The following is a 26,025-nucleotide window of genomic DNA, read 5'->3' as shown; positions in this document are numbered from 1 at the left end:
GGAAAAGTCCAATTCTTCACGTAAAAATACCTTACATATCTGTGAATCCTAGGGTTTAATAGAAAAAAAATCCACATTAAGTTCTTCAACTTCCAAAATCTGTTTTCTTATCTATAATGTACATCGTGCTGTTATATTTGCAAAACATCAAGGTTAAAGATAGAAAAGCCTATCAAATAACCTCCATAGAATGTAAGCGTCAAGGCAGGATTGATCTATACAATAAGCCTAACCCTGATCTTTGGTAACAAACACACTTTATTCTATAAAGTCAGCCTTGTTCATTTAAGGCAGTGGTTTTCAACATTGGATACATAACAGAATGGGTTTTTAAAAAATACTGGTGCCCCAATCCTTCTCCAGATCAATGAAATTAGAATCTCTTTAGTGTAGGGTAGGGACTGGCTGTTTCTAGGGGTCAGCTGGAGTTGAAAACCTCTGGTCTAAGTGCTTTGCTATCTAGTTTAAGAATCTAACATGACATCATTTTCATATTTTCCTATGGAAGGAATATTCACAGTCCCAAGACAGTCACAATGGTTAGAAACACCAGAAATGTACAAGTTGAATGAGTGTATTACTTGGATATAAGCAGACATTCTTAAGTTAGTCACAACTGCTACACTTAATAAATATTAACCATTAAAAAAAAAACAGAAAAAAAATTTTAAAGAAAGAAAAGAACAGAAAAACTGCATATAACCATGAACATATATACCCATTTAACTATAGCTTAAGTATTAAACCATATTCAAAAATTTATCTCCCACTGAATAGTAGCCAATCTTGTAAAGGATTTTATTTTTGGAATTTTCCCATAGATATAAGTAAGAAAAAGCAAATAAAGAAACCAGAAGTACAAGACATCCTATTACACAGGTATATGAAATCAGTTCAAAGGGGAGTTTCCACTGCTCAGAGGACAAAGCACTTCTCAGAAACATTACTGCAATCATACTGCTCATTTCTTGCTCAACACAGTACTGCTGAAAAGGATGTTGCTATGTTCCCACCTTAACTGCCTTATGTGTTGTTCCTGTGACATGCTGGAGCCAACAAAGACAAGTTTGGCTTCTGGAAAAACCAAAAGGCCACGCTTCTCTATTTGTAACCTTGCTCTAAAACCTCTCCCTATTATCTGATTCTATGAATTTTGCAATAGCTGCATATTCGTTAAAGCTGGAGAATGAGTAACTAAACCTGGTCTAAATTGTATGCTTAAGCAAATATAACAATAAAAACAAGTCCTACGCAATTTGTAGCATTTTATAAAAAACTACTCACATTCGAAGGAGGCTTAGACGAAAAAATTCGAGACCAGAAAATGCAAGGAAATCTAAAACAGATGTAATATCCTAATTAAACCTAGGTGGCCTATCTGGGAAAATATTTAAGATTCCTATTCTATGAACTTCCTGATTAAGAAGAGATTAATAGCTACTACAGTAAGGATAAGAAATTATTAAAGGTTAGAAAAGAATTTTGATTTGTGTTTCTAAGTCAGTGAGCTGTAACCAAATATAACTAGGTGAGTGGTATAAACTTACATGGTTTATTGTAGATTGAACAGCCTTTAAATAATGGTTTAGTTCCCGATCCATCATTGCAAATTCAACCATTGCCTTATCCATACTGTATTCACTACTCACTTCAGCTGAAAAAGAAAGGAAAGCAATGATCATTTTCCATTTAAAATGACGTATTTGGGGCTTCCCTGGTGGCGCAGTGGTTGAGAGTCTGCCTGCTAGTGCGGGACACACGGATTCGAGCCCTGGTCTGGGAGGATCCCACATGCCGCAGAGCAACCAGGCCCGTGAGCCACAACTACTGAGCCTGCGCGTCTGGAGCCTGTGCTCTGCAACGAGAGGCCGCGATAGTGAGAGGCCCGCGCAATGCGATGAAGAGTGGCCCCCGCTTGCCACAACTAGAGAAAGCCCTCGCACAGAAACGAAGACCCAACACAGCAAAAATTTAAATAAATTAATAAACTCCTACCCCCCAACAACAACAACAAAAAATGCCATATTTGGAAAAAGCTGTACCAACATAATTTATCAATCAATGGTCTATCTAAATGATTTTGTAAAGGTATTGCATATTTTAAAAAATGCCTTCAATATATGGCTGCTTCATTCAAAATTCGAAGAAGACACCCAGTAGAAAAAGTCTCAAAGGTGGAAATGTAGACTCAGACTCAGGAGTTCCAGGCTGTGCCACCTACCTGGACAATCTTAAATCAACCACTACACCTTTCTCAGCCTCAGTTCCCTCATCCATTGAAGCAGCCCACTTATATATCTGCACATGAACCTTGTAGTATTGTTAAAAATCAAATAAGGAAGATTTCCACTTCTAGTAATGGTAGGTTGGGTTATGTGGACCAATCCTCCTACTGAAGACAACTAAAATGACTGGAGGGCTTCTCTGGTGGCTCAGTGGTTAAGAATCCGCCTGCCAATGCAGGGGACATGGGTTCGGGACCTAGTCGGGGAAGATCCCACATGCCGCAGAGAAACTAAGCCTGTGCACCACAACTACTGAGCCTGCGCTCTAGAGCTTGTGAGCCACAACTACTGAGCCCATGTGCCACAACTACTGAAGCCCGTGCACCTAGAGCCCGTGCTCTGCAACAAGAGAAGCCACAACAATGAGAAGCCGGTGCACGGCAGTGAGGAGTAGCCCCCCGCTCACCACAACTAGAGAAAGCCCGCACGCAGCAACCAAGACCCAACACAGCCAGAAATAAATGAATAAATAAATTTATAAAAATAAATAAATAAGTAAAATGATTGGATAAAACAGGAAAAAGAGTAATCTCCTTAAAAACAAAAGGGTCACAAGATAGTAAGAAACAACCAGGGCAAAATTAGGGAAAACCAAAAAAGAGAAGCTGAACACAGGAAATCAAAGTTGCATACCCTCCCCCAGTAAACTGGGTCCCCACTCATCAGAATAAAGATGAACCGTAAGTAATCCCACTCTGCTCCTCCAGGCTGCAGGGAGGTTGGCCTTGGCCACTGAGCAGAACAGAGGGAAGAGGGAGAGAGAAAACAAACATGTTTCTGAAAAACTGTATCAACAAGCCACAGCCTGGGTTTGCAGCCTGGGTTCCCCTCACCTGAGTGGTGCTGGGAACCTGAGCTCTGATGTTGGTAGGAGGTGGTCTCACAATGAAAGTACCCACACGTACTCCCCTCTGGAAAAGACACTTGTATCTGAGGCCTCAAATAACCCTACAAATAATTGTTAAGGATAATGAGTAGATTACAGGGGACAAAAAATAAAAACAAAAAAACCTTACAAGGAAAAACACAAGAAAACAAGCCAAAAAGAGTAAAAATCAGCAGAACCAGATTCCCAAATGTTTCAGATATCAGTCAGAGCATGAAACAACTATACTTACTATATGTAAAAATTAAAAGACCCTCAGGAAACAGGAGACTATAGAAAGCAACTAGTAGATTGGAAAAGCAAGATAATATTCTTCAAAGTGATTTTAAACTTTTTTTTTTAAGCTCTAGACACACAATTTAATAATAGATCGGGAAAAGATAGAGAACACAGGATAATAAAAACGTTAACATTAAAAAAGCTGAAAGAAATGAAAATAAAACTGGAGTCCTTAAATCATATTAGGGGATGCACACACTCAAAGACTCTTCATTCAAATAACTTGGCTCAGACAAATGGCAGTATTTCTTGTCCACTCTGAAGAACAGTACAACAGTTCATCTCTAAGTCATGAAATAATATAAAACCCACTTACACTTGGCTTTTAAAAAATGATTTTCCTGGACTTCTAAATTATGCTTTAGTTTTACAGTAGTCAATTATAAACACACTCCATAAAATATCTTCTGGGTTAACACGCTTCTGGTAGAATATCTCTTGGCTGGTAACACCCAGACTTCACAGAATATACATATCCCTCAATATAAGCTTTTTTTTTTTTTTTGAGGAGTGGGAAGGGGCAATGTTTATATAAGAAAAATTTGTATTTACATTCCCCAAATTAAATACATTTTTAACAAAGTGGTATATGAGAAAGGTCTCAAGTCATATTCCATAAAAAATTGTTAGACCGTTTGAAAATCTCCAAACATCAATGAAAGAGACATGTTGCTTAGCTGTTGCTGGTACCAACGTGTATCTATTGCCATATATACAACAAATGTCTGTTAAAAATCCTATTAATTGCTTGATGATCAGGAAGAGAATTTTAAACAATTTATATCCTAATAATGATGGGTTGTGACTTATACAGGCATTTTACTGTATATAGTTACATTTAAGTAAATTGGTTAGGGGTTTGGGGTTGGCCTGTAATTTAATTTTTTCCCATTTAAAATAATGAAAAAAAGAAAAAAAAAGAAGAAAGAAAGAAAAATAGGCCCCTGGTTTCACACAAACCTTATCTAGTTAAAGGAAATGATGATGTGTGTGTGTGTGTTTTTCCTTTTCTTAGTGGAATCAGTATATTTTATGCGTAATAGATTCTGATACTGGGACCATTGAAAAAGTGGGTCAAGCTGGTAACCTGAGCAGAAACTAACAGCATAAACTGCTTTATCAAAAGTGCAATAATTAGTGGCAACTTCAACCTAAACAGAAACTCACTAAAGGATGTATCAGCAGCAAAAGTCTTTCAAGTATGAGAAATAAAAATGTGTCAGGGGCTTAAATCAGTAGGAATTGACATAATGTTGGCAACCCCCCTCTGGAATTAAATGAGTTAATTTTTTAAAGCACTTAGAAATATGCCTTCGACATTAAAGTTTTCAGAGTAAGCAGGATGATGATTCTCATTATCAAGGTCCATAGACACAGCCAGACTTGAACCAGATAACAATTTCAAATACAAGGCCAAGGAGACCTTCCCTGCAAAGGAGAACGTGAGCGATGGCTGCCAGTATTTGATGGCAGGAAGCCTAAGGGAAGTACCTGAGGAGGCCAACTGTGGACATGCAGCCTCAGCTAAGGCTCCAGGGCCCAAGAATGTTGGGACAAGCTAAAGAACCTAAGTGATGAATAGTGCAGCCTGAGGCGACAAAGGGAAAACACCAGAAGAGAGCAGGAAGCTACTCCTGAGAAGAACCGAGAACCACGCCACACCACACCTGGAAGTGATGCTCAGTCAGATAACTTCAGGCTCAAGTCAATGTTTTCATCTGCTGGGGAGAAGGGTTTGGAGAGACTAGAGACGGAAGACAACAGACTCCCACAATGGCATCTGGAAGAGAGGTCATGAGAACATCCGTATCAAGTAGTTGTTAACCCCTGTCTCCCTTATTATTACAATAAAGCCTCTTTCTAAGTATGTTATTTGTGTTCATGTTTCAGAAATACCAGGCAAAGGAAGGCACAGGGAATGTGTCCTGTTCCACTAAAGAACTGAGGTGGGGAAAGAGCATAGTGTTGCATGAAAAAGGCTAAATAAAGCCCTGAAGAACTCAGGAGGAAAAGAGGGATAAGCACATCAACAGGGAGCTGGCTGTTGACTAAAAAGTGGCTGGGGCGTTGGGGAGGTGCAGAGAGACTGACCAGCTAGAGGTTCCCTGCTCCTTTATTCCACGGTATATAATCCCACTACCAAAATTCTCCCACTCTCACAGGGAAAGCCCTCCTAAAAATCCACACCAACCAAATCCTACACATCCTTCAAGGGCTGAGCTCAGGCCCTACCTGCTTTTAAACTCTGCCAGCCTAGAAGGATCTCACTTAGTTTATCTTAACAACTATACTTGATACTTTGGCACTTTGAAACATAAACAATCTTGTTTTCTTATATGAATTTGTCTCATTTTTCCAAACAGACTTTAATCCAGTTGAGGGCAAGAATGATGGATCCAACAAAGAACTATAGGAACTCTTCCTTCAATATTCTTATATGGCCATCATATAATAAATTTGAAAATTAAACTTTCACCAAACTAAAAATTGTCCTGCCTCTGATATTCAATTGAATTAAAATGCAAAGAAGACATGTAATATAAACTTATTTGCCTATTTTCAGTGTGATTTTTCCACAGGAAAAAGGTTGGCACCAGCGCTGAGTGTGGGGGGGAGATTACAAAAATGATGTTAAAATTCACAGAATGACAATCTCAGAGAGGCAAATATTACTGTAGCACACCTCTGCAAGCCAAAAAGTAACTGCAATGATAAAATATATATACATAATGATAATAGCTGTACCTAACAATTGGTAAGCACTTTATTATGAGCCAAGACTACTTAGCGTACTGTGTTTACATTAAACCTCACAGCAGCATTAAGAGAAAGGTAGTTTTAGCTCCACTTTATATATGAGAAAACCGAAGCACCAAGCAGTTGAAGTAACCTGCTCAAGGACACAACGGTAGTGAGTGGCTGAGCTAGGCCTCCAACTCAGACCTTCTAGCTGCAAAGTATGTACACTAGCCTCCTGTGCTAAAAGGTGCTTAAACGTGAGAAGGACAAGCACCTCCAACTCCTCCATGGATATCCAGGGAACAAACCCTTGGGGTGGGGGGGACTGGGGGGCAAGTCATGGCCCTGAGCTTCATCTCAGCTCCCGGTGGTCTGTTCCAAGTAGGACACTGGCCAGCCACTCAGATGTGATTGGGCCCGGTCCGATCACATTTGGGAAAAGCTTTCCCAAATTCCTTAGTAGAGGAAATCGATAACAAAAAGAAAATCATCTTCCCCTTTTAGAAGATTGCTAAGTTTTAACACTGGTGAAGAGAGTGATCTTTCCCATCAGCAAGGCTAACTGGAGGCGCTATGAAAGTAACCAAGTCACCCACTGAATGCTAGGAGAATAACTAAGTCAGCTCTAGCAGCTGGCAAGTCAACCTGTACCAGGCCAAGAGCACCAGCAACAACAGAGATGGAAGTAGCAGCCATGCAAGGGCAGCAACAGAGAACTGTTTCAGGGGAAGGGAAGAGCCCTGGAAGGCTTCACATGCAGAGGTACTTCTGAGTGGAGCCCAGTGTCAAAACCATTTCTATTACCCGTGTCTTTGACTGTCCTCCCCTGGCCAAGCAGGGTCTGGGAGTCTAGGAATATTCTCCTTTCTTCAATGTGCCATCCAAGGAGCATTAATTTATTATAATCAATCCTTGCTTGTGTTAATCAAATGAACCTAAGTGATACACTTGAACATTCATTTACAAGCCAATAAATATGTGGGGAGGTCTCCTGGGGAGAGCTCGGAGACTCGGTGGGACCGATGTGACACGTCTGGCACACCCATTAAGAAACTGCTCCAAGAAGTTAGTTCAGTAACTCGCTGAAATATGTCCCCCTAACCCCTGCCCCAGCAAATTAAGTCCAGAGGGCACAGATAATCTTTGATTTGTATTAAACAATTATAACTGCTTCTGTAAGGATGCCAGTAGCGTGGCAAACGTGCCTTGTCTGTACCAGTGACCCTGCTCAGCGCTATCCCAAACACCATGCGCTGCTAACAGGACCTGAAGAACTTACAAAGTGTCATTTAGACCAGGAAGGGCCACAGAATTAAACCCATTCTTTAAGGATGGCTTCTGTTTCATTTTGTTTTTTCCTGTTCATTGGCAAGCCCTAGAAAACTAAAGAGTGATAATCGCTGAAAGAGGACCTCTTTTTAGACTGAAGTGCTCTGATATTTATCTAACATAAGAAGTATCTGAATGGATGCAGTTGGCCTGCATATGATCCTCCTAAAGTCAAACAAACCTGTAATTATGCAATCTAGGCAGCCACGCTGATCATTAGACATGTCACCTGTTATTCAATGTCAGAACGCACTAACAGCAATATGAGAACTATTACTATTCTTTCATTTTGAAGTGCTGAATAAGGCATTAAAGGTACATGTTACATAAAGAACATTAAGCAGAAATGGGTGATTTAGTGTTGCAATCAAATTCAACTTAAAATTCATGAGACTTCAATGAGAGGAAGATAATGGCTGAGGCAGGAACACTTACGAAAGCAAAACAATTATATGGAAACTAGCAATCAATGCGGGTTGTCTCAAAAGTGAAAGACGGGCAAAATGAGGGAGAAGAGGGAGGTCTGAGAGAGGAGAGCAAGGGAGGAGACTAGCTATTTTCACAGATGTAGGCAGACTCAGGTGAGACAAATTTCAGGTCCTCTGTGGCTAAACAAGGTATCAATAGGTAGTAAGCCTTTAACAATATGGTAATTCTTATGTAGCACAGTTCAGACTCATGAGAGTTTATCCAGGGTGAGTTCCAAGATTGTCTAGTGTCTATTCCCAACTTATTTGCTCCACATAATGCCACTTTCTTGGCTACTGGTTAAAAAATGGGGATAAAGAAGATTCTTTATCTTGGCTTCCCCAAGTCCAGATGGGCATGGTCAACAGACCAGTCAAGCTTTTCTTCCATACCAGCAACCAGTTCAGCAAGAATGGAAGGTAACTGATGCCACTAAGAGATGCAGCTTCTTGACCAACTATTCTAAGTAAGGCCCCTCCCAAGCCACAGCTGTCCTGAGGAGCAGCCTAAGCCATGCACTGGAGAGAAATAAATTCTCTTCCCTGAGGCCTAGCCCTAAGGTTTGGGAAGCACAGCTGAAGCAGGTCCGGGAGCACACAGGACCCAGAGCCAAATAAGTTCCCTCAACGTCCTTCAAGTCCAGCAGAACTGCCTTCAGTGAAACAAACATGAAGATGAAGACACCTGTCCTCCTCCTTCCCCTAGCATGTCCATCCCAGCTTTATCTCTAGGCTCCCTCTCTACACTACTGGATGTCTTTTTCCTTTGCTCTGCTGTTGCCTATGATTTCAGCCACAGGGTCGTTTTCCAGAATTCTCCCTAAGCTCCAGAATAGGACCAGACGCTTCACGCCTTCTTGGTCCATAAGCCCTCTTTACCTTTACAACTAGGACACGTGTGCAGGTGTATGTGTTCAGGCGGCACACCCTCAAGACAAATTTCATCTACTTATTCTTTCCAACTTTCTGTCCCTGATTCAACTGCAGTTTTGCCCATGGTCAAGTTGTTTCCTGAGATTTTGTCCTAACCAAACAAAAACCGCAGAAGCAGGTGTTTTTTATTCTACAAAGTCATACACAGGCATGTCTGAACAGGAACAATACCAATTATATATAGTTGAATAAATTCAACTCCATGCATTTTATTAGTAATATACCAAACCTTTCAGACAAAGCAGTCATTTAGTGTTCTTCTGGGGTTGTGACTCCAATTCCACATGAATCACACACTCAGAAGGATCTGATAAATTCTCAGTGCCATAAAGTATATGTGTCCGTTTTGGAAAGGAGGAAGGAAGGAGAGGAGGCCAGGAATCGCCTGATTTATGTTTTAAATTTCCTAGAATAGGTGGCACATAGGGAGATTTTTACTTTCTGAAACAGGGAATAAATATTTCCTAATCTCTTCAAATTAAAACTTGATTCTTCTATATTTTATAAGCAAGAAATTTCTTCTTTTTGGATGAACTCAAATAAATGGCAGTATAAAGCATATTGCCTCTCCCTCCTTCTGTGGAAAAAAAAAACCCTTCCACTTTTAAAATATAGCTCCAACTATCTCAAGCAATATATATTACACACACACCTTCCTCTATGAGTGGGTGTGTGTATGTTTTTCCTGGCAGCCTAGTATTAAGCAATCATTATATATTCATCAGAAGTCAAATTTAATGACTTATTCACTGCTTGAGCAATATTTAATAGAAACTTGCTTACTTCTCACTACCCCGTACTTTAGTCCCCATTATTCCTCCACACAGATATTAGTGTGGTAAAATTAAAATTGAATCCACATTATATAACTGCCTCCCACCAGAAATAATAGTGAAAAGTGTAACAGTTTATGACACAAACTAGGAAGCAACTGGCTCTTTTATAAGCTCAGTGAATATGGGGGAAATCTTTGTGAAATATTGACCTTTATAATCATCTTTACCCCCTATACAATTTTCTTATCATAGTCATACAGAAGAGGGAAGTTGTATAATACAGTAACTCAAAAAGCCAGCTCTGGAGTCCATTTACATTCAAATCTAGGTTATGTTACTTGCTAGCTGTGTAGTCTTTGGCACGTAACTTGGAGTCTCAGTTTCCTCTTCTGTATAATGGGTGCAATAACAGTATCTAACTCACAACATGACTAAGTGAGAAAATGTAGCTAAAATGATCAGCACAGGGCCTGGCCCACAGTATGCACTGACAAAATGTTATCTGCCATTATAATTATTACAGAATGGATAACTACTCTGCAAATGTAGTTAGTCTAAATGCTGAAAGCACTTTGCCCATAGAACCAAAAAGAATCAAGTGAAGATCATCTCTTTAACTCTCTCAGCTGTTTCTACTAACTAGAGACCAAAGCATGAAGTTAAACTCACAAGACTGCAACGCTCTATGAGAAGCTTTGTCAACAATCCGCTATCCTACCCACCCACACACTACTGTCCAGAAACTCACTTACCTAGCAAATGCTTACTGAGCACTTACTACAGGCCAGGCAGAGGGGGAAATGCTTAGAAGCAAGGAGTAGCTAAGCCTGCCCACAGAAGGTTTAACAGGTTTAACAAGTGAGGGGGTGAATGTGTCTGGAAAGGTAGTGTGCATTAGTTGTTTACCGGCTTGTGCAGAGGCTAAATAAATGCCCTCGGTCCTCTCCACCTAGGCTGATTTACAGTTTAAATGGTCAAACAAAAACCCTGGGAATGAACAGAGAAGGCATAGATTAAATCTTCACTGCACACTGACTACGCACGATGAACTCACTACTCATCCTTTGTCGCAACAGCGTGAAGTCGGTATTAGTAAACATCATTTCAAGATAAGGAAACCGATGCTCACTAGGGCTAAATCATTTGTCCCAAGTCACACAGTTAGTAAGTGGTAGACTTAGGAATTGCCCTCAGGTCTGGCCTGAAGCATGGAAGGCATGTGCAGTAGTGTCTGAACTACCACATAGAAATAAGTAAAACGCACTTCATGCAAAAGTCATGGAATAATGAATAATCGGTTCTCTGGCTAAAGAAATTCTCCTAAACATTACCTTCTTTTAAGAGTGAGAGAAAGTGAAGGAGAGACTGACTGACTGACTTAAACAATTCTACCCCAAAGCAATGGAGACCATCTTTCATTATATAGATAGATATTTCCTTAGAATGTGTATAAACCACCATAGTAAAGGTATAACTCAAAATATTGCTTGAAGTAAATTCTATGAAGAATTAAACTTACAGGGCTTCCCTGGTGGCACAGTGGTTGAGAATCTGCCTGCCAATGCAGGAGACACAGGTTCGAGCCCTGGTCTGGGAAGATCCCACATGCTGCGGAGCAGCTGGGCCCGTGAGCCACAACTACTGAGCCTGCGCGTCTGGAGCCTGTGCTCCGCAACAAGAGAGGCCGCGATAGCGAGAGGCCTGTGCACCGCGATGAAGAGTGGCCCTCGCTTGCCACAACTAGAGAAAGCCCTCGCACAGAAACGAAGACCCAACACAGCCATAAATAAATAAATAAAATTAAAAAAAAAAGAATTAAACTTAGAACTCAATCTCTGGATACAATCTAGTCTCTATCAGTCACCAACAGCACTACGAATCTCAGGCTATGGGCATCAATCATTGTAAGACATATCCACAGACCTCTTTTGGCTAGCTATTACAAGCCCCTCGAATCTTCAAGGTCAAGTCTGTCTTTTACATGATTTAAATCCTTTTCTATACCCTTCCTGTCCATTTGTTCCTATCTAATCTCTGGCAGACTGGAAAGAAACAGTGAATTCAAGGCAGCAAGCAGTATTTACAGCAGCATTCCAGCGAACATATTTAATTTCAATGACAGCCATTTCTCTCTGGTTTTCAAATCCTTGACTATGCCCATGTTTTAGTTACAGTGGGAGGGCTGAAGGCCCAGGAGGCTTAAGAAACAAAGCCTGGCTTTGACTTCTGGTTCAACATCAAAGCTCTGGCATGAATTTATGGCAGCAAAGACCAAAGGAAGTAAGGCTTAAACCTCATGTGAACATTGAAAACATTTAATGAGAATGTAGGTAAAGCACCCAACAGGATGTCTTAAACATAGTGGACCCTAAATAAAAGAACGCTATTTTACTGTTAACTATGCGTACTTTGCAATATTCCCCAATACAAACCTATTTCACTTAAGCTAGTATCTATTAAAAAAAATAAAAAACACAGTGAGGCAAGAAAAAGACAAACTGCCCAATGAAAAACTTAGCAAAGAGATATAAGCGTAAATAATCTGAAAAGCTTATTCAAATGGTCTAGTATCTATTGAATTATGGAGTCATCGAGTCACTTCACTTTTGCAAAGTAATAGGGCATATAGTTAAGAAAGTAATTAAGCACATGGTTGAAAAATTCAAACAGAACAATAATGTGGTGTCTCCAATCCCCAAATTGTCTCTCCAGAGACAATCATTGTTATGAGGTGCCTGGGAATGCAATCCCATGGAAATATTCTACATTTAAGGCATTCTCTCTTAAAAGGTCTACAGAAATTAAGATACTTACAGAAACAGAGAAATAAGAAATTTAAAATGGCCATACTTGGAGAAAGACAAATCTCACAATGCCTGACACTGAAAATCATATCAGTATTCTCTCTGTGCCCTAGTCGCCAGTAAATGTGCCTGAATAGAAAGAACCATGAGTGGCTGCTTCAGTTTAGTCAAAGTATGCTTTGATATTTAGTCAAAATATCCATTCTAAAATAACATAAAGGCAAAGAAAAACAGCTGGGAAAAGAACACAAACATTAAATACAAGAAAAGAGTAATGCTAAACAAAGAATACAATGAGTGTTAATGGGGGAACTTCCATTCACTCATTGAACAAATACCTACGAAACACAGACCATGTGCCTGGTGCTGTGTTGGGTGCCCTGGAGAGAGCAGTGAACAAGATAAACACTGTACCTTCCCTCAAGGAACTCTTACAAATTTCCACTCTACACAAAAATTTCTAAAAAGCCCTGATATAACTATGTGGCCTTTGTTTGGCTCTTGGTATTATGGGAAAGCTTATTCCTCTGCTGAGCGGTTCTAATTATTAGAGTTGGTCCAAAGAGAGAGCTGATTCAGGGCCTCCCTAGAATAATTCTAGGCAATGACAACAATAAATCTGAATTGCTCTTTCACACACATTCACTCATTTATACCTCATAACCTCCGTGTAGAGTTATTTTACTTTCTGTTTTCTACGGTTGAGGAAATTGAGGCTCAGAGAAGTTAAGTGATGCCACTGAAGTCATGCCTCAATGTCAGTAGAACTTGAACCCCAGTCCTCAACTCCAGAGCTACAGAAGAGCCACCTGCTGGGCCACAGAGTCAACTTTTCCAGCTCACAGTCCTTCGAAGATATGAAGGACTATTGAAGGTGGCTATTAAATATCTCCTACTCTGCGAGTCTTTGCTTCATCAGAATAAATAATGATCATCAAGTTCCTTCAAGTTCCTGCCTTCATTTAAACACGCTTCATGTACCAGTGTCTCTTTTTAAAGATGGACTCCGGAATAAAAAAAACGATAATTACAGCCACAGGCTAACCAATTAAGACTATGATAATACTATTATTATATGTGTACCACTGTGATCCTGGGTTGACCTTGTCAATTAAAAACAAAACAAAAAACTCAACAGGAACTGCTATTAAGCCAGACCTCTCCCTTCCTATATTAGTACCACTGAATTTTTCAATTAAAGATTCAAAACTTAAGATTGTCAAATTTCATGTTTCTGAAAGCTGTTACTCCATTTTATTCAGGAGGTGGAGGTCTTTCTGAATTTCAAAATGTCATCTAAATATCAGGTAGCCTCCCCTATTTTCTGTGATCCATAAATTTGACAACCTTACCTTAGTTTTTTTCCCAAGAAGTTAAATAAAATAATAGCTAACATTTACTGAGCATTTACTATGTGTCAGACATTATGCTAAGCAATTTACATGCATCATTTCATTCAATCCTTGCAATAACTGTGGATAAGACACTGTCATTCCTTTGATGGAAGGAAAAAAATGGGCTCAGAGAGGTTAAGTACCTTGAAGCAACATCATACAAGTAACAAGCTGCAGAGGGAAGATGCAAATCAGGGTCAATTAAATAACAGAGTCCATTCCTCTAACTGCAGTTATCATCATCCTTTTGGCATAACCCATTTCCATGTCATAAGACTTTGCCGAATGCCTTCCTAAGATCTATGCAGAAAGCATCCCTACTGTATCAGGGCAGTCGCTCTGGTCAAAAACAAACAAACAAACAAAACCAAACAACAACAACAAAACAGGGGATGGGGGAGTGGAGAGAAACTAGGATGATCAAGAACAAAAACATCAAGTAAGTTCATAAAATGAGATGGCTACTCAAAATAAGGTTAATGAATAGCAACTACCTTAGACCAGCATATCACTGTACTCATTTCAAATAAATTTAAACCAAGAAAAAAATTACAAATGGGGTCAGCCTACTTTTAAATAGAAAGTTAATTAAGGAACACTTTAATTAAACAGAAATTAAGTCCTCAAAAACTATAAATTTAAGTTCAAGGAGATATGATAAGAAGTTTATTAGATCATAAGACCTATGGTGACAGGGACTGTAATCTCTGTCATTTACCTAACTCTCAAGTGTTGGTCTAAATGAGAAGTATTTCGTCTGAGAAACGTTTCTTTAAGAGTGGAAGGGCCACAATCACAAGAGGGAACAACTGTATTCCACATTCCTATCTGTTGGAGGATAATTGCTATGTTAATTATTTTTGGGAGGTAACATATATTTGATTTCATGAAAACAATGGCAAATCAATCTTAAATCACTGACAGCTCCAGAAAATAAGTCTATCATAATTTACTACAAGCATTATAGTAACTGTCCCATCTAATCAGCATTTTTCCTTATGTTTGTACCTCTGCGTAGTACAAGATCCTGAAAAGATGTCTCAGAGATTTTATAAGGTCATTCTTATTTTTCTCATTACTTATCTCATCATTTCTAAGATGTTTTATTTTCACTTTGCCTGACTTAAATCAGTAGTGACTCCAAATACTGTTTCTGTCTTGCCTTCTTTAAAAGCCTACAGATGTAGAAAACAAATGTATGGACACCAAGGGGGGAAAGTCACAGAAGTGGTGGTGGCGGGATGAACTGGGAGATTGGGATTGACATGTATACACTCACGTGTATAAAATGGATAACTAATAAGAACCTGCTTAAAAAAAAAAAAAAGAACCTGTTGTATAAAAAAATAAATAAAATTCAAGAGTTCAAAAAAAAGCCTCTTTATCAAAGAAATAATAATCTATAAACACCTAAACTGACTAGAAATGTCTCAGAGAACTCTTTGCTGGATGAAGTAAACTACTTCTGTAATGGGAATTATCTCCCACTACTGTATCGGTTTCTGGATGACAATTACAATGAACTGCAAAGTAAGAAATAAAGAACTATTAATATTAAATGAGTAACTAAGTGGCTCTGGAACGCTGCAGTAGTATTTATAAAATGGGAGGGTCCAATCAATCACATCCCACATACAGGCACTCAGTCTCTGCATCCAAACTCAAATAAACCACATACAAGACCTAATCCCCGAAGTCATCTTGACTCCTCTCTTTAGCACATAATACATTTAACTGGTTCCCTAGTTCGATCAATTCTGCCTGCTCAAGTCAACTATTATCTCCTTTCCAACTACAGCTGCCTTAATTTCAATCTTTATTGTTTCTTTCTCATATTATTGGTTTGCTTCCTTAATGATTTCCTTTTCCAATATCTTTTCCCCTCTAATCCTTTTCCCATATTGTTAACAAATTCTCAAGTACAAGTGACGTTACTCTTGTTTATCAAAAGTCTACCATAGTACTTCCACTTCTGGCCAAGATAGAATAACGGGAACCAAATTTATTCTCCTGCCTGAAACACCCAAAAAATTCAAAATAAAAACAAATGAGGGGCTTCCCTGGTGGCGCAGTGGTTGAGAGTCCGCCTGACGATGCAGGGGACACGGGTTCATGCCCCGGTCCGGGAAGATCCCACATGCCACGGAGCAGCTGGGGCCATGAGCCATGGCCGCTGAGCCTGCGCGTCCAGAGCCTGTGCTCCGCAATGGGAGAGGCCGCAACAGTGAGAGGCCCGTGTACCACAAACAAACAAACAAACAAAACAACAAAAAAAAGTAAAGTGGTTTGCAAGACAACAGACTTATGCAAGGAAGAAGGAAGGAGAGTGATTGGAACCATATGAGATGAGACCTATAGTTGGCCCATCTTACTATCTTGAGGGAGTTTCCAGGCTGCAGGGCACACAATATCAAAATCTCTGCAGACCTTTTGTAGAAATTGACAAACTAATTCTAAAATCTATATGGAAATGCAAAGGACCTAGAATAGCCAAAAGAACCTTGAAAACGACAAAGTTGGAGGACTAACACTATCCAATTTCCAGACTTGTTATAAAGCTTTAGTAATCCAGGTAGCATGGTATTGGGATAAAGACTGACCAACAGAATAAAACAGAGTCCAGAAGTACAAATATACAACATATATGGACAACCGATCTGACAAAGAAGCAAATGCAATTTAGTGGAGAAAGGATAGTCTTTTCAACAAATGATGCAGGGACAACTGGCTATCATATGCAAAAAGAAAAAAACCAGGAAAAGAAACTTTGATCTATACCCCCTACCTTACAACACATACAAAAATTTAGTCAGAATGGATCACAGACTTAAATGTAAAACTATAAACCTTCTAGAAAAATTATAAAGAAAATCTTTGGGAACTTGGGTTAGGCAAAGATTTCTTAGATACAAAACCAAAAGCACAATCCATACGACAGCAAATTGATAAACTGGATGCCATCAAAACGTAAAACTTCTGCTCTTCAAAATAATCTGTTAAGAGCTCAGACTGTGAGAAGGTATCACAAATCATATATCTGATAAAGAACTGTATTCAGAATACAAAAAGAACTCTCAAAACTCAAAAAAAATAATAAAATAAAAAACAGCTCCAAACAACTGGAAACAAGATTTGAATAGACGCTTCACCAGAGATGAACGCCAAATAAACACACGAAAAGGTACTTAACAGTATCAGTCACCCGGGAAATGCAAATTAAAACACTGTAAGATACCACTGCGTATCTAACAGAATGGCTAAAGAGTACCCAGACCAAGTGTTGGTGAGCATATGGAATGACTAAAGTATTCCCTTAATATACTCCACACACAGATTCCTAATTTTCAGACAACTGTATTACCAAAAAAGTACATTTAACCATATAATTTAAACCACATTTAATATAATTTAATTTTATCATAGTGACTCAGAAGGGACCTCATAACATTATGTCTCTCAGTGTCATCGTTACGGTTTTACTAGTAAAATATAGAAACATGAATCAACAGAAATCTTTTACGTAACAGATATCCAAGAGACCAGCTTTTAGTCTGTAATTACCTCACTGGAGTATGATTGCTTTTTATTGTAAATCATTTTCTTGACTTCAGTGTTCTCAAAGAGTGGTTGCCTGACATCAGCATCAGCATCTCCCCGGAACTTGTCAGAAATGCAAACTCTCAGGTCTGACACCAGACAACTGAATTGGAAACTCTGAGGAGGGGACCAGCAATCTGTATTTTAACAAGTCCTCCAGGTGATGCTGAAGCCTGGTAAAATTTGAGATGCATTGTTCTAACGTTTTTTTGTTTTGTTTTGTTTTTTGCGGTACGCGGGCCTCTCACTGCCGCAGCCTCTCCCGTTGCGGAGCACAGGCTCCAGACGCACAGGCCCAGTGGCCATGGCCCACGGGCCCAGCCGCTCCGTGGCATGTGGGATCCTCCTGGACTGGGGCACGAACCTGTGTCCCTTGCATTGGCAGGCGGACTCTCAACCACTGCGCCACCAGGGAAGCCTTGTTTTAAAGTTAAAATGATAAATTGCTTTTCTCTGAGATTCTTTCTGAATTCAAAGAATTTTTAAGACAAAAAAGGAAACGTTACTTCAAATCCATGTTTTCAACAAATCTATAACTCAGCCAGCTGTTTTCCTATTTTTATACTCCTGAATTATTTTTGGCCCTTTATTAAGCTAGAAGACTAGAACTGAATGTAAGATCCCATAAATAATGCATTCTACAAAAGCCTTTGTTTTAAAACAAACTTTTCGGGCTTCCCTGGTGACGCAGTGGTTGCGGGTCCGCCTGCCGATGCAGGGGACGTGGGTTCGTGCCCCAGTCCGGGGGGATCCCGCGTGCCGCGGAGCGGCTGGGCCCGTGAGCCACGGCCGCTGCGCCTGCGCGTCCGGAGCCTGTGCTCCGCGGCGGGAGAGGCCACGGCGGTGAGGGGCCCGCGTACCGCAAAAAACTTTTCTACTTAAATATCGCAGTCATTTATTCACATCTATTTTTGCAACTGCATCCAACATTCCTTGCAAATTTACAAGATTTGCTTCTAATTTCAGCCACGAATTGTCACCCCCAGTGAACACCTGTGCAACTTTTAATTAGGTTCATCTAAATGGAATGTACTTGAAAAATAATCCTAGTTATAAAATTTTTAATTGTTTCATAAAGATACTCAAGAAACAGAATGAAAGTGGATATGGTCTTGAACTGAATCAGGACAACTGGGGCTGTCGATAATTTGCTCAGAGACGTTGAGTTAATAATTTCATCTTTCTGGGTCTCAGTTCCCTCACTATAAGAGAGAGTTGATGACCTTAAGGTCCATTTCAGGTCTAAGAATCTATACATCTGTGATCTTACTCTTATCCTCTGTGTACTGTACTTTTACATTCATGTGACACTGTCAAATTATTTTAAGTATTTTTAAACAGTTTTAAAATTGTTTTAGGATACATGCCTCTTCTCAGGATTCAGGAATATAACTCTAACACTGAATATAAACAGTAAAATATGAACACATGCAAACTTTTAGTTGTTGAAGCACCAAAATGGTAGTGTGACTTTAACAGTCTCTTATTCTTTCTTAGATGGGTTAATTTATCTCTGAAACTATGGGGATGGCTGGCATGAACTCCTAAAAGCAGAGATTTCAAACATCATTAACAACATGGACTCTGGAGGCAGAATGCCTGGGTATGAATTCTGAATCTACCACTTAAGAATTATTTGTCATCTTGAGGAGGTTATTCAAACTTCCTAAACCTTAATTTTATCAATCTTCTGTTAAGAGGATAATAATAGTATCTTCTCCATACAACTTAAATGAGCTAATCTTCTGAAAGCACTTAGCACAGAATGAACACTCAATAAGCATTAGGTATTTGTATTAACATTACTTGCGAAGTTGGCTCTCTGATGAGAAGGCATGAGAACTCATGTGCAATTCACTTTGTAAACACAAGTATACAGCTACTTTGTGCAAGGCATCTCACCCTCACTACAGGAGGAGAGGTTCTCTAACTTCAGGATGTATCAGAATTGCTTGGGATACTTTTTTAAAATACAGATTCCCGTGCTCTGCTTTCAGAAGCTCCAATTCTGCAATTTTAAATAAGCATCCCAGTTGTTTCTAAGACAGGCTGCTGAGGACTACAGTTTGAGAAACATTTCTGTACGGGTTTCAAAGAGAAAGAATGTCTCCCTTCAAGTACTTAAATCTCCAAGCATTCTTTCCACTTCAGAACTCACAGCAGCTACTACAGTGCTGCTCCTGTTGGCTGTGTACCACATACACCTAATATGGTCCTTTCATGTAGATTCCATTTGCCATCACTTTAAGTTCCAATATCTGTGTCCTGATTCAATGACATAACATAACTCTTTACCTTGTATTTGAGATCTGCCTAATCCTCTAAACCCCACCACCTCCAAACCTGTGACTATTGATGGCTCCTGATATACAGGCTATTCCTGACCTCTGAACACGGTAGACTCATTAACCCTGGATGCTGACCTACAAACGTGACCACCGTCTCATTCATAGCCCTGGTCTCAGAATAACACTTCCAACACTACTGTCAGCAAACATGTCTTCAGTATAGCACACATTTTCAGACAGAGACTGCAGTGTCAAAACCTATATGAATTTAACTCACAAAACCTTAATGCATACAAAAACAACAAGAAAGCAACAATCAGGGATCAGAAGCATCCTGGGATGGAATGTAGACTATGACAAAGGAATTTAACTGTATTACAAATGTTTGACATAATAAGCTCACTGAAGGAAGTGGGGGGAAAAAGGAGCTGACCCACGTAACCTTGAACGGTGTTTTGACTGAAAACTGTTAACACTAAAGACAAGAAGAACTGTACATAAGCATTGTATGCTAGCTGATGAAGCTGTCCATCATGGAGGTATGGGTTAATAATTCTGAAACTGCTTTACATGTATATTGGGGTAAACAAATAAGTAAACGGATGGTGGGTAGTGGGAACCAGATCTCTTAACATTGAAGAAGGAAGTTACAGATAAACAAGGGAAGAATACTACTACAATTTAAGCACGTGGTACCAGGTTAGAGTTGAAGACGTCAGTATGAACACATGGTTACCTTAATATAAATGCAGATGGATAGATACAGAAATAATGACAGTTATGTGTGTACACATGTGTTAGTATCCATACATATACTTCCTAACTCTGCTGCTGAAAGGACCTAGAAGCAGTGACATTCTGGTAGCAACAAGCACACCCAGAGCCCAGATCTTAGTTTCTAAATACCATTTTCCGATATAAGGAACCAGAACTCCTTGGAGAAACAGCTGATTTGGGGGCTGGGACAGGGAAAATACAATTCTCTATAAAAGAATTCCAAATAATTTATGTTGCTATTTGTCCCTCTAGGAGGTGGAGCTTAACTCTCCCCGCTTGAGTGTGGGTAGAGTTAGACTTGCTTCCAAAAAACAGTATGTAGAAGGAGAAAAAAAAAAAGTAACTTTGCAGTAAAGAAACCTGATAAACACTACTGGGGCCAGGTGATGAAGGTCAGTATCACCAGTAAATCATGTTGATGACATGTATCCCCTGGTATCATGTGATGAGAAGGGCACTAGACTTCTGTGGTCTTCTTGCCAAAAACACATAACCCAGATCTAATCATAACAAACCCAAATTGAGGGACATTCTACAGAAAATCTAACCAGGATTCCTCAAAATTGTCAAGGTTATAAAAACCAAGAAAAAATGAAAAAAAGAAACAGATGAAGAAGTGACTAAGGAGATGGTGACTAAATGCAAATGGTGACTAAATGCAATATGATAGCCAGGACTGGATCCTGGACAATGTCTTGAAAAAAGACTTAGTGAAATCCACAAAGTCTGGAATTTCCTATTTGGTTTAGTCAATAGTAATGTACCAATGTTGTTTCTTAGTTCTGACAAACATACCATGGAAATGTAAGATCTTAACAACTGGGAGACCTGGGTGAGTGTACATGGGAACTCTCTGCGCTATCTGCAACTTTTCGTAAACCTAAAATTATTCCAAAATAAAAAGTTTATTTAGAGAGAGCGAGCATGTACACACAAAATGAGGTGAAAGAGAGACTGCCCAAAGAGGTGAAGCTACACTTAGAAAAGTCTACATGATTAAAAAAATAATTCTTAACTGTTGTTATTGGGTATAAAGAATTTACTTGCATATAATTAAGGCATTAGCTAGATAACATTATTACTGCAACTTTCTCTCTTGGTATTCAGAATCCCAGCGAAACACATACACACACACACAGGCAGAATCTTTTCTCAACACCATCTTCAAAATAAAAAGATTAAACAGACTCAGGTTGCAGTGTGGCAAGCAAACTGAAGCAGGAATCAAGAAGCAAATCTGTCAACTAGTTCAACTATCTTAGACATGTTATTTCATCTCTCTGGGCCTCAGTTTCCTGATCTGTAATAGAAGTAGGTTAAAAAAGATGTTTAAGGATCCTTTCCAGGCAAAGATACAACAACCTCCTTGAAACCAAATCCTGCTAGATTTGCTCCTAACCCTCCAGTAGCTCCTCCTCAATCTCATCTGTTCGCACCAACCCCCCCAGAATGCTGGCCCAGGCCCTCTTTTCAGTTAACATATTCTCAGAAACAAATATATATTTCATAGCTTCAAATCCCACATGCAGGCTATTTCCAAATCCTACCTTTACTTTGAACTCAAAGACCAACTGCTTATTGGTCATCTCTACTCGGGAGACATGTCTAAAACTGACTTCATTTCCCCCCCAAAATTTGTCTTCCAGTTCCCATTTGTCAGAGGCAGAATAACAGCCCCCCAAAGATGTCCATTTCCTAATCCCCAGAACCTGTCAGTATGTATATTACGTGCAAAGAGAGAATTAAGGTTACTAATCAACTGACCTTGAGATGGGGAGATACATTATCTTGGGTTACTCTGGGTGCACCTAATATAATCACAGGGGTCTCTATTAGTGAAAGAGAAAAGCAGGAGAGTCAATGTCACAGTGATGTGGGATGAGAAAGACCTGACTGGCCATTGCTGACCTGGAAGATGGAAGGAGTATGAGCAGCCTCTAGAAACTGAGAGAGACGAGAAAATGACTCTGCCCTACAGCCTCCGCAAAGGAACACAGCCCTTCTGACAGCTGGATTTTAGCCCAGGGAGACCCATTGCAGACTTCTAACCTCCAGCTCTGTAAGATAATACATTTGTGTTGTTTTAAGCCACTAAGTTTGTGGTAAGTTGTTCCCACAGCAATAGCAAAATAATGGCCACCAGGCTAGAAAACTGGGCCTTTCTTTTCTTTTCTTTTTTTTTTTTGCGGTACACGGGCCTCTCACTGTTGTGGCCTCTCCCGTTGCGGAGCACAGGCTCCGGACGCGCAGGCTCAGCGGCCATGGCTCACGGGCCCAGCCGCTCCGCGGCATGTGGGATCTTCCCGGACCGGGGCACGAACCCGTGTCCCCTGCATCGGCAGGCGGACTCTCAACTGCTGCGCCACCAGGGAAGCCCAAACCGGGCCTTTCTTAACGGGGATGCTTCAGTCAGAAATTTGAGTATCATTGTTGACTCCTTCCTTTCCCTTAATCTCCATATTCAGTAGATCACTGAATTTCATCAATCATCCCTCCTTTGTCTCTTATGAATCTGCCCAGACCCCATGCCACCTTCCTAGTCCAAGTCACTACTATCTAATGCCTGGGACCCCAACAGCCTCCTGACTGGTTGGTCTACCTCTAGGCTCATTCCTAGGAAGCCATTTCCCACATTATAGCCAGAGAATTAATGCAAAATACAAATTATCTTATTCCGATTTTAAAAACTTTTTAACAGCTTCTCACTGCCCGAAAGATAGAAGTCCAAACTCTAATTTGACTTATGAGAGCCTTCTACCCCTGTTCTGGCCCTCTCCTATTCTCTCCAGCCTCTGCTCAGTACACAAATGCCAGGTCTATTTTAGTCACTGCTATATTGGCAACACCTAGCACAGGAAGTATTAATCCTTTCGGCCCTCACGTGAACGCTACCCCCTAACTGATATGTAGAGTTTATTTTCTCTATCCATAAATTGAGGCTGGTCCTGTGACTGTTTTGACTTATTAGACACAGTAGAAGTGATGTTCTGGAACTTCTGAGCCCACATCTTAACAGGTCTGGCAGCTTCTGCTTCCTTCCCCTGGGAACAGCTACTGTGCTGGAAGAAACCCAAACCATGTGGAGAGGCTACGTGAAGGAGAACCCTAAGGCTCTGGTCAATAACTCCAGTTGAGCATCCAGCTAACAGTCAGAACCAACTGCCAGCCATGTAAGGGAGCCACCTTGCAAATTCTAACCCAGTCGAGCCCCCAAATGGCTGCCATCTTAACTGACCTCACATGGAGCAGAAGAACCTCTCAGCCCAGTTCAGTCAACCCACTGAATCATGAGACAGTAACAAAAGAAAGTTTGCAGTTTTAACACATTAAGTTTCAAGGTAGCTTGTTTTACAGCAATAAGGGCATATGCCAATGTGGGTTTAAACTCTACTCCTGGTACCAATTTCATCTCTTGCTCCTTAACAAACTACCCCAGTAAGCTCCATCTCTTGATATGAGGAATAGCATGCAATCACAAGCATGGGAAGACTTGCTGGGGGCCATCATTGGAGAGTAGTTATACAGCACATGAGAAATACTCAATACCTCTAATAAATGTATGAGTGCCTGTCCTATCTCTTAAAACCTCATTTCTTTTCCAGATCCAGAGTTAAAATGTACTCTTAATGAAAAAGAGAAGTTAAATCAGTCACCTGTTAAACTCTAACTGATAATTCAAATCTGGGCAAATGTATTTTTTGAAGGTTCTTTTGAGAAATCTACTCCCGTGGTGCTCAATTGCGACCAATTAAAAGCATTAAATATAGAACAAAAGTATATTAAAATTCCTATTCACACGGCAGTCATCTGTTCCACTTGTGCTATAACTGTACTAAAATGTGAGGGACAGATTATGTGAAGGATTTTGATTATGGTTTTTTTTTTTTTTTTTTTTTGCGGTACGCGGGCCTCTCACTGCTGTGGCCTCTCCCGTTGCAGAGCACAGGCTCCGGACGCGCAGGCTCAGCGGCCATGGCTCACGGGCCCAGCCGCTCCGTGGCACGTGGGATCTTCCCGGACCGGGGCACGAACCCGTGTCCCCTGCATCGGCAGGCGGACTCTCAACCACTGCGCCACCAGGGAAGCCCTTGATTATGTTTTGAGATGTTCCCCCACCGGTGATATTGCCAAGAATGGTAAGGATGAGATGTAAAAACAATATCATTGGAGTGAAAATGCAAACATTCATTAAATACCTGAATGAGAGGAATATTAATGGAACATACAATCAGTTAACCAAAAAATAAAACAGTAAAGAAAAGAAAGTGCTTCACAGTTGAGCATGTGAAACATCTCTTAGACCTGCATGGTAACTCTGACAGCCCTCTGGGTCTATGAGAAGCCTTCTGGGTATTATAGGAATTTGGTATGTGAATCTGGTAGGATTCGTTACCGGACTAGTATTGGTATTTCGCTTCCCAATTAGTAAGTATCTAAACACAAGTGCATAGTGCTCTTTGGAAAGATAAGGCAGATATAGGGCAATTCTTTCAAATTCAACAAACTCCAAAACTACCTAAGGACTCTGGAAGTCTCCATTCTAAGAGAGTAGAGGGCACTAACAAAAACTGCATCCTCTATGTAACAGTTTACATAACCTTTCTTCGTAACTAGTTTAAATGTCTATTTTAGTCTGTCCCAAAGGAGCTCTGATCCTTTTTGCTTGAAATTAAATCCCATACTAATTTTTCTGAAACTAGAACACATTTCTGCTTCCGAAATCATCATAGATGTCACTTTTTTCCTACTAAGAAGGTAATGCCCATACTCCCTCTCCCCCTCCCGCTCACAAACACACTTGGCCCTCACTCAACACACACTCTCAGTGCCATTCTCCATCCCAATAGGAAGGTATATACTTTAAAGTCATTTTTTCACTTATTCTCTTTATAGTTGAAGTACGTGTTTACAGGCTGACCAGCCAAGGTGAGAAGTAGATCCGGCATATGACAAAGCATATAAACTGTTTTGAACTAGGAAAAGGAGATATTGGCCATATTTTACACACACAAAAAAGGAAGCTCAAAGAAATGAAGTAACTGGTTCAAACTTACACAGCTAGTAGATAACAGAACTTGCATTTTTAACTCAGGGCTATTTGTACAATATTAAATTTGTACAATACTAACTTTATACAATACTAATTCTCAACCAAGAGCTCCAAAGTATCCACCTTTCTACTCTGCAAAGGGCCCAAATAACTACAAAAACCCACATTTTTTGGTTGTTATTTGTATTGGTCAAAAAGTAATTGACCCCAAACTAACACAACATTGTAAATCAACTACACCTCAATTAAAAAAAAAAAAGATCTAATAAAAATAGCTCTTTGGACTCTTTGGAGACTGAATTAAAACTATAGCTGATAGTAATAAATAAATAAATAAAAATAAGAGTTAGTATGTGTTTAATAAAAAAAGGTAATTGACCAATAAAATGTGAGTGTTACGTGCCAAGCATTGTGGAGAGCA

General features: G+C 39.9%; 1 protein-coding gene across 2 annotated transcripts in view; it reads right to left on the bottom strand.

Annotated features, from left to right (window-relative positions):
* NSMCE2 (NSE2 (MMS21) homolog, SMC5-SMC6 complex SUMO ligase) overlaps positions 1-26,025 on the bottom strand; it is a 223,843-nt gene that overhangs the window by 173,171 nt on the left and 24,647 nt on the right. For both annotated transcript variants that reach the window (XM_060128250.1, XM_060128251.1), the window contains exon 3: positions 1,544-1,654. In XM_060128250.1, the coding sequence (XP_059984233.1) occupies positions 1,544-1,654 (111 nt within the window). The remainder of the gene's footprint in view (positions 1-1,543; positions 1,655-26,025) is intronic.

The sequence above is a fragment of the Lagenorhynchus albirostris genome, chromosome 17 (genome assembly GCF_949774975.1).
Source record: "Lagenorhynchus albirostris chromosome 17, mLagAlb1.1, whole genome shotgun sequence".
In the NCBI taxonomy this organism is placed as follows: Eukaryota; Metazoa; Chordata; class Mammalia; order Artiodactyla; family Delphinidae; genus Lagenorhynchus; species Lagenorhynchus albirostris.
The sequence above is the reverse complement of the archived record's forward strand: the minus strand, read 5'-3'. Positions and strand labels throughout refer to the sequence as shown.